Below are 13,372 nucleotides of genomic sequence, written 5' to 3'. Positions count from 1 at the left end.
TTTGTCTCTGCTGTATTTTGTATTTTGTTCAGTGTGGGACCCTTTTCTGACTCAATGGGTATGTAAACAAGAAAAATGTCCGCTTTTGGGAAGAAGAGCAACCTGACGAAATTCAAGAGCCGCAATTTCGTTAAGAAAAAACAACAGCTTGATGTGGCTTGTGGACCGGTGGAATCATCGGTCCATATTTCTTCAAAAATGATGCCAATGAGAACGTAACCGTCAATAGCGACCGTTATCGCGCCATGATAACCGACTATTTGATGCCTGAAATCAAACATCTTGCTCTCGGCGCCATTTGGTTTCAATAAGACGGCACCACTTCACACACATCGCACTAATCAGTGGATTTATTGAGAGAACATTTCGGTGAGCAGAAAATTTCAAGATTTGGGCCGGTCGGTAGGCCGCCAAGATCGTGTGATATTACACCGTTTGACTTTTTCCTCTTTGGAAATGTAAAGTCTTAAGCGGACAATACCGCTTCGGTTAAGGCCTTGGAGTAAAACATCACGCGTGTTATGCTCGAACGATTCATCGAAAATTGGACTCAACGGATGACCAACAACCATCTGATACGTCGCCACGGCCAGGGAACCTCGAAATGGTTCACCTTTTATATAATACAATTATCTCCTATGGCAATATATAACAATGTTATAGTTAATATTGATTTTCAATTAAAATTAAAATTTTCTGTTACTCGTTAAACCGTGATTTTCTTCAAACAATTTATTACATATTTAAGGGGAAAACGTGCCTTCACTTGAACTTGAAATAGATGTGAATAAATTTCATATATAAAGGTGTGCTAATTCCCACAAAACATCAGTCAACTTCTAGGAAGACATAAGCAGTTGACAACAATTCTCTAAAAAATATAGAATATCCTTATAAAACATAGCAAAAAAAAAATGTTAGAACAGAATCTTAATACTTCTGAAATTAAATAGTTTTAGCTAAATTTAAAATTGCCATACGGCAATTCACAAACACACGCTTAAAGCTCTCGAAACGGTTGAAATTATCGTGTCAATAGTCTCACCATTGATTTCGGATCTTTAAAGTTCTTTTGGGGTAAGTTTGCAAATAAAACAGGAACAAACATTAACTTCGCTTTCAACAGCTGCTGAACAATTTCTTCGGACTCTTGTATTTACCCGATCAAGAACTGTCGATTCGAGAGTACTAAATGTCTCAAAATTATGGCAAAAAATGTTTACATTAGTTGGGATTATTTAGGGTTCTTATAGTTCTATTTGAATTCTTCTTTCAGTCCATCAACAAATTCAAATTAAAAATAGACGTACGTTATAAAGGCTATTCATTCATTTTCGAAATTTCACAAGCCGAACCAGCATTATGTGGAGAGCATTCTTCGTTACTCTGATATTGGCACTAACGCCGCACGCCATACTCAACGCTAAAATACGCAAGGTGGAGGTTCTTTATGAGTGGAAACAAGTGGTCTATGGCTTCGCTACGAAGGAAGATCGTCAAGACGCAATCGACAATGATAACTTAATACCTGAAAATGCAAAACCCATCGATGTGGCGGTCGATTACCACTGTAAATAATGTGTCAACATAAATAACCATAAAAAAATCACATCATTTTTCACACACTCTTTAGCGAAAAAGGGAAAACGTGTCTTTACGACAACACCCAGATTCACCACAGGCATTCCGTACACTTTAGCAGTGGTGACTGACAAAACTGAGGAGAATGGACCAGTACTGATGCCATATCCCGACTACAGTTGGCACAATTCAAATGGCAGTAGTTGTGAAAAAATTACTTCAGTATTCCGTGTGGCGGTAGGTTTCTGTTTAGCTTGGTGCTTAAGTGGGTGTATTTAATATTTTCACTCCTTTAACCAACTTGTAGATAACTGAGTGTAATCAAATGATCGTAGTCGATACGGGCGTTATCGGCGACATTCAACATTGTCCGCCACAGCTACTCGTCATCGATTTGAACACCGATACCTTGTCCCATCGTTATGTTTTCGATCCAAGCATATACGTAGATGTCGCTTCACTTTTCATTACACCAATAGCTCTTGTGAGCGATCCTCCGCCAAAAGGTAGCTGTAGCAAAGTAAAAGTATATGTGGTACGTAAGATGAATGCTCCTCAAACTTTCTACTCACGTAGTTAGTTGCTATTGACTCTTTATTAACTCTTATGCTTATCATTTTTCTCGCCTTTTTTCCTGTACTAATAAATCATTTAAGGCCGATGTCACGTTTCATGGTCTGGTTGTTTATGACTTGGAATTGGATGCTGCTTGGCGTGTCGAGAATAGATTTATGTATCCCGATCCTGATCAAGGCTTACACACAATTGCCAATGAGAAATTCATTCTAATGGATGGTATGTTTGGTTTGGCCAGTGATGGAAAAAAGCTTTATTTCCACCCATTAGCTTCTATAAACGAGTATTCAGTGCCGTTGAGCGTCATAAACAACCGTACCATTTTTGAGGAGGATGTGGAAGCCGTGCCGCATGCTTTTCGTAAAACAGGAGAACGTAGCAGCTCATGTGCCGCTCAGGCGATGGACAGTCAAAACAATCTCTACTTTGTTACATTCAATCCAATCAAGTTGACTCGTTGGAGTCCGAATAAGCCGTACACACCTAAAACTGAGTTAGATATACCAGCAGACCCGAAACTGATTGAGTTTGTAAGCGGCATGAAGGTGCACAAAAACAAAGCCGGCATTGAGGAATTATGGATGACGTCGAATCGTTTTCAGGTGAGTCACTGCTTGTTTAAAGTTCAGTTCCACAGTTAGCACTAGATTCTATCGCTAATTTTTTGGTAATCCTCAGAAAATCGCCAGAGGCACTTTAAATTTCAATGAAGTTAACTTCCGCCTTTTGCGTCGACCTCTTGATGACATACAGAAGGTGTCCACCTCAAATAAATTCAGGCAGGGTCCTCCTCAGATGGATCTCAGAATGAGACAGGGTCCAGCTCAGATGAATCTCAAAGTGATGCAGGGTCCTCCTCATATGAATCTTAGAGTGAATAAATGATCTTCACATTTTGCAAACGCTTGGTCAATTTTGGCATTTTGGAAACCTTTTATTGAAAATTACTGCACAATAATCATACGTATTTTTATACATATATGCACCTTATAACAATTTATCGGAAAGCACGATAGACATTTTGTCAGCACAAAGTAGAATTTTCGAATTCCAGCACATTTATTAGCACTCCAGTTATTTATATTATATTATTGAATATCAATAAAAGTTAATATTATGCACACTTACATATATAAAATAGTTTGAAAAGTGTTTGGTCTAACAATGAAACAAATTTGCTATTGAATGAAAATATAGAGTGATCCATTTAGAGGTTCCCAAAATCATAGAAACTTCAAATTTAATGAGGCATCTTTATTATCATTCGAAAGAACATTCTTTAGCATTTATTTTCTGAAGATTATCTCTTTTAAATGTTGGACGCGACTAAGTCTCAGATGATCTATCCATTGAGTTTGATTTCCGATAACTCGTTCGAGAATTTCGACTGCTAACTGGTGAATGACTCACGAGTAGAGTTAATATGTATACACGTGCCAATATTTCAGAGTTATTTTATGCCTCTAATGTCAGTTTAATGCTCATAAAATATATAATAAATGCCATCGATTTTTGCAAAAATCCACATGATGTAGATATATATAAACATAAATTATTTTGTCTTTTTTATTTTGCTCTCCCGAGCTTTGTATATCTTCTTGTATACATAAATAAAATAATATTATTTATTATTTGCTCTTGCACTGTCACCTCCGAGTGCCATCGGCGATAAAAGTGTTTGTGGTTATGTTCAAGATATTTTTTCCTGTCCTCCTTGGGATAACATAACCATAAAGATAAAGATGGTCTGTTCGACAACTTGTACACTTATAAAGCAAACATATAGCATACGGGCATTTCGCGGCAATTTGAAAAGAAATGCGCACATAACGAGATTACCACGATCAGAGTTATTAAACAAATAACACTGGTCAACAGCATTTTTGCGCACGGGTTATTCATATACTTGTTTATACTCTTGAACAGTTTTGTTCACCTAACGGTAGTATGTATCACCTAAACCTAACCGAGATAGATATATGGTTATATATATATACAAGTATATTGGGTAGTTGAAAATGTATTTTCTTATTTCTAATCAAACTTCTCTTGAAGTCAACTTTACTTCATTAAGGGAGTTCTGCATTGACCGAAACAAATAAGAGTTCGATAGTGCAAGGTCAGGGCTATATGGTGGATGTATCAAAACTTTCCAGCCAAGCTCTCTCATTTTTTCCGAGTCATCAAAGATGTGTGTGGTCTAGCATAGTGGCATATTCCTTTCCAATCCCACCAAACACTCAGCATAACCTGGCTTTGCGATTATTTGTTCAGCTTCACCACGCTTGGAACATGATCTTTTTCGCACTTTTCGTCTCCAGTTACCATTCGCTTCAGCAATTTCGTTTCATCAAGGAATCGCAGATGTTAATTCAGTCAATTAAATTATTCAAAGACAATTCATGTGATACCCAAACATCGAGCTTCTGTTTGTAGCCAACCTTTTTTAAATGGTTCAAAACCATTTTATGATGAATGTTAAGTTCCTTCGATGTCATTGTTGACGGTGACGGCCCTAATCAATCTTTTCCATAATTTCACCGACTTTTTCAACGATAGGTCGACCAGATCGAGGTGCATCTTTCACATTGAAATTTTCAATTTCCAGAACAGAAGCGAGCAAATCATTGTTGTGCTACACGAACTGATGCAGCATCGTCTCCGTAAACTTCACAAATTTCATTGGTGGCTTGCGTGGCATTCTTCCCTTTTTTATACTAAAATTTCAAATTCTTCATTATTTTCATTTATTTTTGAACAGCTGTAACTTTTTTTCAACTTCTCCGAAGTTATTTTTTTTTTTTTGGTTAAATGAAGCTTAAAACCTTTCCAACACTATACTTGTATGTTATGACATAATGTGACACGAAAAGACTTTTTCGACTATCCAATATAAATGGGAATGACTGACTTAAAAATTTGGGGAAGCAGGAAATGCAGAAAATGGCGAGAATATTTATTGAAATGCGCAAAAATAATCAAATCGCTACAATTTTTTAAAATGCAATTACAGTTGATTTCGTTTTTGGAACAATAACGGATAATTTACCCAAACAAAAAAACCGTGCAAAATAATACAATTTTCATAGGTATCACTTTTGAAGAAATTTAATAAAAAGAAAGCATTTTTTTAACTACAAAACTTAGGAAGACACTTACACTCCAATTTAAAGAGCTCTACAGTACTCAACGAGGCGGCATTATAAGTTAGTAAACAAACAAATAGCGAGAGAATAATAAGAATAAAACGTCTCGTATTCGGTACATATAATATTTATATAAATAAATATATTCTTGGACATCAGAAGATATTTTACAGTTATATGTGATCAAATTGGATAGCCTTCAGTACTTTTACTTATTTGTTTTTTCGGTTTTGGTTCATTTTCTAAACCTCCATTCGCTAGATTGTTGGACAGTTTCGACATCATATTCATAAACTGATGTCTCGTCGCCAGTAGTGACGCGCTTGATAAATGTGCGATCCTCAAGCAATATACATACATACGTCGTCAGGCATCTATTTTACGACCTCCACACGATATCGTTTACCAAAGGCCTTTGGCACGTGTCTAGCATTGACGCGCTTCACATTAACCAAAATGTATCGAGTCGATCCATAAAAAATATTGACACCCTTTGCTTTCTCTTTCATGCCAACATGACGATTTTAAAGCTTTGTTTTTTTTTTTGTTTTTAACTTTTACGATGTAAACGTTATTAGCTGAGTTGGATGGACAACTCGCATGACGTAAGTTTTCGATGATTTCACTTCGTTCACGGAATGCTTTCGCCCTTCAAATACCTGTGTTCGTGATAAAATAGACTTTCAAAAATACTTCTACAACATTTGCAACAATTCCAAAGCCACAAAAGCTCAAAAGGTTTTATAGTTAAATTTTTTTCATTTGCAATCTGAGAAAAATTTGTTAAGATAGTAGGTATATACTTATGTATATTTATATTTGGCGCTTCCTCAACAATCGAGCAAAATAATACTTTCCGTTCGATTCCAAAGCAGCCGTTGATCTTACGAAATCTTATTTACTTTGGAAACACGTACATACATACTTATGTATATTCTTATTTTTATTCAAACTACACAATCGTTATCAAAGAAAATGTAGAAAATTGGTGAAAATCGTCGGAAACCAGTAAACCATCAAACCGGCGCCGATTCTATATACCAAATATAAGCAAACGTACAAAATCATTGGAATGTTATATATGTATGTACCTACATACATGCAATTCTATGAAGTTTAGTTATAAGGTTATTTTTATTTTATTTAATAAAACCAACTGTCCAGAGAGACTATTTTGATCTTCTCAGTGGAGGTGTTTTTTTACGTGGCGGTTCCCAAACCCAGCGCACAACCCTGTGAAAACTGACGTTGAGCAATACCTAAAGCCCCGTCAGGATCGGGAAGGACCACGCGGAGACGTTCGATACTAAACAAGGTTTCAGACAAGGCGACTCCCTATCGTGTGACTTCTTGAACCTATTGCTATATTCAGTATGGTTCAGAGGCATGGACGATGACAAAATCTGATGAGTCGGCGTTACGAGTTTTCGAAAAAAGGGTTCTGCGAAAGGTTTATGGTCCTTTACGCATTGCCAACGGCAAATATCGCAGTCGATGGAACTATGGGCTGTACGAGATGTATTCATCTCCGAAGAGATGAAAACACTCCAGCTCTGAGAGTACTCGACGCAGTACCCTGGGAAGCAGAGAAAGAGGAAGACCTCCACTCCGTTGGGAAGAACAGGAGGAGAAGAACTCAACTACACTTGGTGACTACGGTCAGATTTGGAGCATAGGATGCATGCAGAAGCAATTCGCAGCCCACTTCATGGATTTTTGCCACCTTTTTCACTGACTTGTGACACAGTGAATTTTATTGGCAAAACAACACTTTTCTTCTGTTTAGGCGATTTTGGCTTCTAACGGTCAATAACACTATGTAATAGTCGTTGTTCAGGAGGTAGTCAATAAAATTTATTCATTACGCATCCCAAAATACGGTTCCGATAACATTACCAGCCGACTGTTGCGATTTTCCACGAATTGAAGCGCGGTCGTAGTGTGCAGTCCAATCGGATGGCTGTCAATTGGACTTTTATCTGATAATGTAGCCTTGTTTTATCCATTGTCACATATCGACGTAAATACTCTGGTTTATTACATCTCCAAATACTGCTTCGAATCATCAGCTCGTTGGTGTTTTTGGTCAGAAGTGAATTCGCACCACAACAACTTTTTAGAGCAGAGCTTTCTTATACACCAATATTCGTGAATAATATGATGCACACGTTCAGTTGATATCTTTAGTGGTCATGCAAAATTATTTTGTGGACCTTTTTTTTGTTTTCATCGGTAAAAACATCTCTGGGGTTTCGCCTGCACCCTCTTCACTGCTCATTTCACCACCTCTAAACATAGCATATCAATCCTTGTTGATTGATTTTACTGGGACAGTGTTCGGAAACTTGACGCCGAGTTTTTGCTACAACTATATTTTTTCTATTCAAAAAGAAATATTTTATCAACGCCGAAATTTCGTTTTATCCATTTTTTTCACAATAACAAAAGTTGTTTCACTTAAAATGATATAGTTAACAAACTAATGACCCGACAGCTGTCAAATTTATACACGCGCCTTTTGAAGGTTAGGGCTAACATGGAGTTACATATAGTGATTTAATTCTAGTAGCGCCATCTATGTATGAGGTTGGGACTTTTCAATTGACCTGTCATATAGAAAGTAAATTATTCCCAGAGTGATTATAAATATCGACTAAATAAAGCAAGTGAAGTGACAATAAAATTTGGGTTCTTATCTTAGGCATTAATGCATTTCCTTATGGATTAATAACCTTTCACATATAAAAACCTACCCAAAACTGACTAATCGAAATCAGGAAATTTTGAAAGTCTTGGAAATCAGAAAACTTTAAAACTGTTCAATTTGAAATATATTTTCTAAATGCTAATACGGCCATTATTTTTTTTTTCTGATAAGCACTTCAAGGTACTTCCGAATTTTTAAAATTATTATTTACTTACTTTTGTACAAATTATTGTGTGCCCCAGTTAACCAAAACATTCATTGAAAATTGAAATTTACTGCAAAATTTAGTAGTTAGCAGAGCGACTAGCACTCGTAGGCTACATTGCGATCAACGGTCGTTGACGGAAAACGCAACATTAGAGAGAAAGACGCATTTAACTTACGTATATCTTTTTATGACGCCTCAGTGACAGATTTATTCAAAGCAGAAATGTAAACGCACGTACGCAAATTAAAAAAAAATCCAAATAGTGAATATTTGCATATATTTACGCCGCAACCTTAGGATTTTTCAAAATATTTCTACATAAAAAAACCGTATAAATTGTTATGCTACCTACTATCCAATTATCTCCAATGGCATTATGTAACAACCTTACATTTTATTCTGATTTTCTGTTAAATTTTCTATTTCCTGTTTGCTACTCGTTAAAACTATATCACCTGGCACTTATTAGTAAGTGATTTTCTTCAAACAATTGATTACATACTTTAAATTGTAATGCATAAATTTCTTTGTGAAGCAGTAACCATATATAAATGTGTGCTGATTTCCACCAGACATCAGTACACATCTAGGAGAGTATAAGCTGTTGTCGTCTGATTTCAAAAATATACAATATACTAACAAAAAGTAGCAGCAAACACTGGTGCAAGGGGAATCTTAATACTTCTGACTTTATATACCCTCAAAGGGATTTTCTAATTTTATTCAAACGATCGAGCTCATACAGGTCGGTTAAATTAAACTAACTTGGAACCGACTGAATGCTGTAACGAACTAGATTTTGTATCCGACTAAAAACTGTCAATTCAGCAGTAGGAATCAAAATTATTTTGAGAATGGCTTGAGTCGGGAAAATTAGAATATTATTTGTCCGAAATAACTGTGTTGGCATACATAAAAAATAAGCAAATACAAAACATGTTCAATTTTAAAGAGACTAAATAAGTAGTTTTTACTTTATTTGCGATTATTTAGAGTTCTCATAGTTCTATTTGAGGTCTTCTTTCAGTCCTTCAACAAAATAGTAGACCATCGTAAAGCATTCTGACCTTCACAGCAAAAGTTTCACAAAGCAAACCAGCATTATGTGGAGAGCATTCTTCGTTACCCTGATATTGTCTCTAACGCCGCATGCCATACTTAGTGATGAATTACGCGAGTTGGAGACTGTCTTCGAGTGGAAACAAGTGGTCTATGGCTTCGCTACGGAGGAAGATCGTCAAGACGCTATAGACAATGATAACTTAGTACCTGAAAACGCAACACCCATCGATGTGGCGGTCGATTACCACTGTAAGTAATGTGTCAACTTAAATGGCAATAACAAAATCACACAAATTTTCCACACATTCTTTAGCGGAAAAGAGAACACGTATCTTTACGACAACACCCAGATTCACCACAGGTATTCCGTACACTTTGGCGGTGGTGACTAACAAAACTGAGGAGAATGGACCAGTACTGCTGCCATATCCCGACTACAGTTGGCACAATTCAAATGGCAGTAGTTGTGATAAAATTACTTCAGTGTACCGTGTGGCGGTAGGGTCCCATTTAGCATGGTGCTTAAGTGGGTGTTTTTAATATCTTCATTTCTTTTTACCACCTTGTAGATAACGGAGTGTAATCAAATGATCCTAGTCGATACGGGCGTTATCGGCGACATTCAACATTGTCCGCCACAGCTACTCGTCATCGATTTGAACACCGATACCTTGTACCATCGTTATGTTTTCGATCCAAGCACATACATAGATGTCGCTTCGCGGTTTATTACGCCAATAGCTCTTGTGAATGATCCTCCGCCAACCGGTAACTGTAGCAAAGTACAAGTATACGTGGTACGTAAGATATCTACTTCTCAAGCTTCAAACTTTCGTAGTTAGTTCTACATTAATAATTTTCTCGTTTTTGTTTTCCTGTACTAATAAATCATTAAAGGCTGATGTCCTGTATCATGGCCTGGTTGTTTATGACTCGGAATTGGATGCTGCTTGGCGTATCGAGAATAGATTCATGTATCCCGATCCCGATTATGGCTTATTATCAATTGCCGATGAGAAATTCTTTCTAATGGATGGCACATTTGGTTTGGCCAGTGATGGAGAACAGCTCTACTTCCATCCATTGTCCACTATATACGAGTATTCGGTGCCGTTGAGCGTCATAAACAACCGTACCATATTTGAGGAGGATGTGGAAGCCGCGCCGCTTGCTTTTCGTCGGGTGGGAGAACGTAGCAGCCCATGTGCCGCTCAGGCGATGGACAGTCAAAACAATCTCTACTTTGTTACATTCAATCCAATCAAGTTGACTCGTTGGAGGTCGAATAAGCCGTACACACCTAAAAATGAGTTAGATATACCAGCAGATCCAAAACTGATTGAGTTTGTAAGCGGCATGAAGGTGCACAAAAACAAAGCCGGCATTGAGGAATTATGGATGACGTCGAATCGTTTTCAGGTAAGTCATTACTTGTTCAAAGTACGCCTCAGTTCGCTTAGGTTTTACTGCTAATGTTTTGCTAATTTGCAGCAAATCGCCAGAGGCACTTTGGATTTTAATGAAGTTAACTTCCGCCTCTTACGTCGACCTCTTGATGACATACAGAACGAGTCCACCTCAGATGAATCTCAGAGTGGGTCAGGGTCAGAGTGTTTCAGAGTCCTCCTCAGATGAATCTCAAAGTGACTAACTGATCTTCACTATATTTTGCAAACGCTTGGTCAATTATGGCATTGTGAAAACCTTTTATTGAAAATTAATGTACAATAATCGTACGTATTATTTATTATATATGCACCTTATAACAATCTTTACAACTCCAGCAGAAAGCACGATAGACAGTTTGTAAGCACACGGTTAAGTTTTCGAATTCAAGCACATTTATTAACACTCCAATTATTTATATTATATTATTGAATATCGATAAAAGTTACGCATATACTATATTATCTAACACTGAAATAACATTCCTATTGAATGAAATGTAAAGATATATTATATGGGACTTTGTCACAAGCTCCATCTAGAGTGCTTTACTGTGAATGGATGATATGTTGTAACAGTCCTCCACCACTTTGATATCGATTCGATAGTTGTCTGGATGTCATTTGAGTAAAATCTTTTTTCAATCATCCATTTTTCGAGTTTAGGAATGAGAAAATTAAGTTGGGACAGAGTCTTCCGAATACAGTATGAAGAAGATAAGCATAGTTTGATTCCTTCAATTTATCGGCCGTATCAGGAGCTGAATGAGCCGGAACTAGTTATTTGATTTGAAAACCGCCTTGAGAGCCAGAGAAAGCACAATTCGACTTTTATTTTTTTTATTTTTTTCCATAATTACATTCAATAATCACAAAATGTGTGTAAAAACGGCGAGTAACAACACAGCAAAAATCTGCCCAGCGGTCAAGTAGTATACCAATAAACGTTTCCAATAACGTTTCAGGTAATCATAGCATACCGTTTTAATTCTACTTCTTCTTTCAATCCTCTTTCGCTTGTATACATGAGAAAGCTCCAGCTGTGAATCCTTTCTGTAGTAATTAGTCCGGCTTTTCAATTATTCACTGAAATTGTTCCTTTGTTGGGAGATTCTGAGCCATAAGCGCCATAAACTCGCAACATGAATTGCATAATAATCTGTTTAACATAAATAAACGGTAAAACCGCTACATAGTAGAGCAGGTCGTAGCATTTTGAATGAACACATTTTGGGAATTAGGGATTAACTCATTCACCCGATTTGCACACGCCGACATTTTATTATTTGTTGTCATTATTTTTGTTGCGACAAAGTTTGTTGGCAACGAATTTATCGAATGTAATTAAAAGAGAATTTCGCTAAACTATGAAAAGGTTTGGTAGCTACAAAGCATTACTTGAACACTTTCTGTCTAAGTTGCTTAAAATGATCCCTTCAACAATTAAGAATACTTAAAAGGTTATAACATGAATTCTAAATGTAGTTTTAATAAAACGGGTGATCCAGCGCCTGAACAACGTTTACAAATCGTTAAACTTCATTATGAAAATTCACGTGCTGTAAAGAATGTGTTGCGTGCCTGTGAGAATGTAACCGTCAATTGAATGATACTTTCCATTCGAATCCAAACTCCGTTGATCTTATGAAATCCTATTTATTTTGGAAACACGTGTATTTATCCTTATTTTTATGCAAAGTACGCAATCGTTATCAAAGAAATTGCGCGAAAGTGGTGAAAATCGTCGAGAATCACTAAACCAGCAAACCGGCGACGTTTCTGCATACCAATGTAAGATAGAGTACAAAATCATTCGCATGTTATAAATATTCTGCCGTGTAGGAAATTCGAAAATATTTAATTACCAGAATGAAATTTTATTTTATTTAATAAGAGCTAAAAAACCGCAAATTAGTCGCCGTTTTAGAAGATTTTCTTCGCGGCTTTGCATTATTCTTCTGCTGACATAGACAATTGCAAAGAGGTTTAGACCGATCTTTTTAGACTTTATTCGATATTTCCCACAGGAAATGTTCATGTATTCACAAACTAACACATACATACACAATTTAATATAGTGCTTTCTCGCAGCCAATTTCATTTTCAAACTGCATATGGCACTCATGTTGCAGCGGAAATTTATTTTATCTAATTTTTTGTTCAAGCAAAGGCTTCACTTGAAGTGCATTCAGCATGCAGTATTCTGCTCGCTTGTACGCGTACTTTTAAATATGACTGTTTGTGTAAACGCGCAAGAATACGTGCCGTTGTCGAATGTTTTCCACCTTTGAATCGTAAATTGTGTGGCTTGCAAGCGCCAACAGCTGCTAGGCGGTTTCCGGGTCACCTACAACAAGTGAAACATTGTGAAACTTCTGCAATTGCAAAAGTTGGTTCGAGTGGTAGCTTTTGTCTGTGGTGCATAGAGATTTCTGTATTTTTGCATATACATACATAGTAAGTATGTCCCTTTTGCATGCTCTAACGCTCTTTTGCTGCGGTGCAATTCACATGTGCAAGCCAGGTTGGCAATTTAAGAAACCATTCAAACAAGAGAGCCCACAAAATTTGTAAGTGTTGAGAGTCCCAAGAAAAAAATGGAAATATACCCAGTTTGCTGTCAAGTGCCAGTTTTGGTGTTTTTGGA

At 36.8% G+C, this 13,372-nt stretch overlaps 2 protein-coding genes across 2 annotated transcripts; both read left to right on the top strand.

Annotated features, from left to right (window-relative positions):
- The first annotated feature begins 1,055 nt into the window (after positions 1–1,055).
- LOC126763256 (protein yellow-like) lies at positions 1,056–3,042 on the top strand. The gene is made up of 6 exons (XM_050480604.1): positions 1,056–1,077; positions 1,350–1,570; positions 1,634–1,818; positions 1,889–2,116; positions 2,238–2,759; positions 2,836–3,042. Exons 2-6 carry the CDS (start codon positions 1,363–1,365, stop codon positions 3,040–3,042), a joined length of 1,350 nt encoding a protein of 449 aa, XP_050336561.1. The 5' UTR covers positions 1,056–1,077; positions 1,350–1,362.
- A 6,279-nt stretch (positions 3,043–9,321) lies between these two features.
- LOC126762663 (protein yellow-like) lies at positions 9,322–11,034 on the top strand. The gene is made up of 5 exons (XM_050479572.1): positions 9,322–9,529; positions 9,594–9,778; positions 9,850–10,077; positions 10,178–10,699; positions 10,772–11,034. Exons 1-5 carry the CDS (start codon positions 9,322–9,324, stop codon positions 10,913–10,915), a joined length of 1,287 nt encoding a protein of 428 aa, XP_050335529.1. The 3' UTR covers positions 10,916–11,034.
- Positions 11,035–13,372: the final 2,338 nt, after the last annotated feature.

This window comes from Bactrocera neohumeralis, chromosome 2 (assembly GCF_024586455.1).
Source record: "Bactrocera neohumeralis isolate Rockhampton chromosome 2, APGP_CSIRO_Bneo_wtdbg2-racon-allhic-juicebox.fasta_v2, whole genome shotgun sequence".
Taxonomy (NCBI): Eukaryota; Metazoa; Arthropoda; class Insecta; order Diptera; family Tephritidae; genus Bactrocera; species Bactrocera neohumeralis.
The sequence above is the reverse complement of the archived record's forward strand: the minus strand, read 5'-3'. Positions and strand labels throughout refer to the sequence as shown.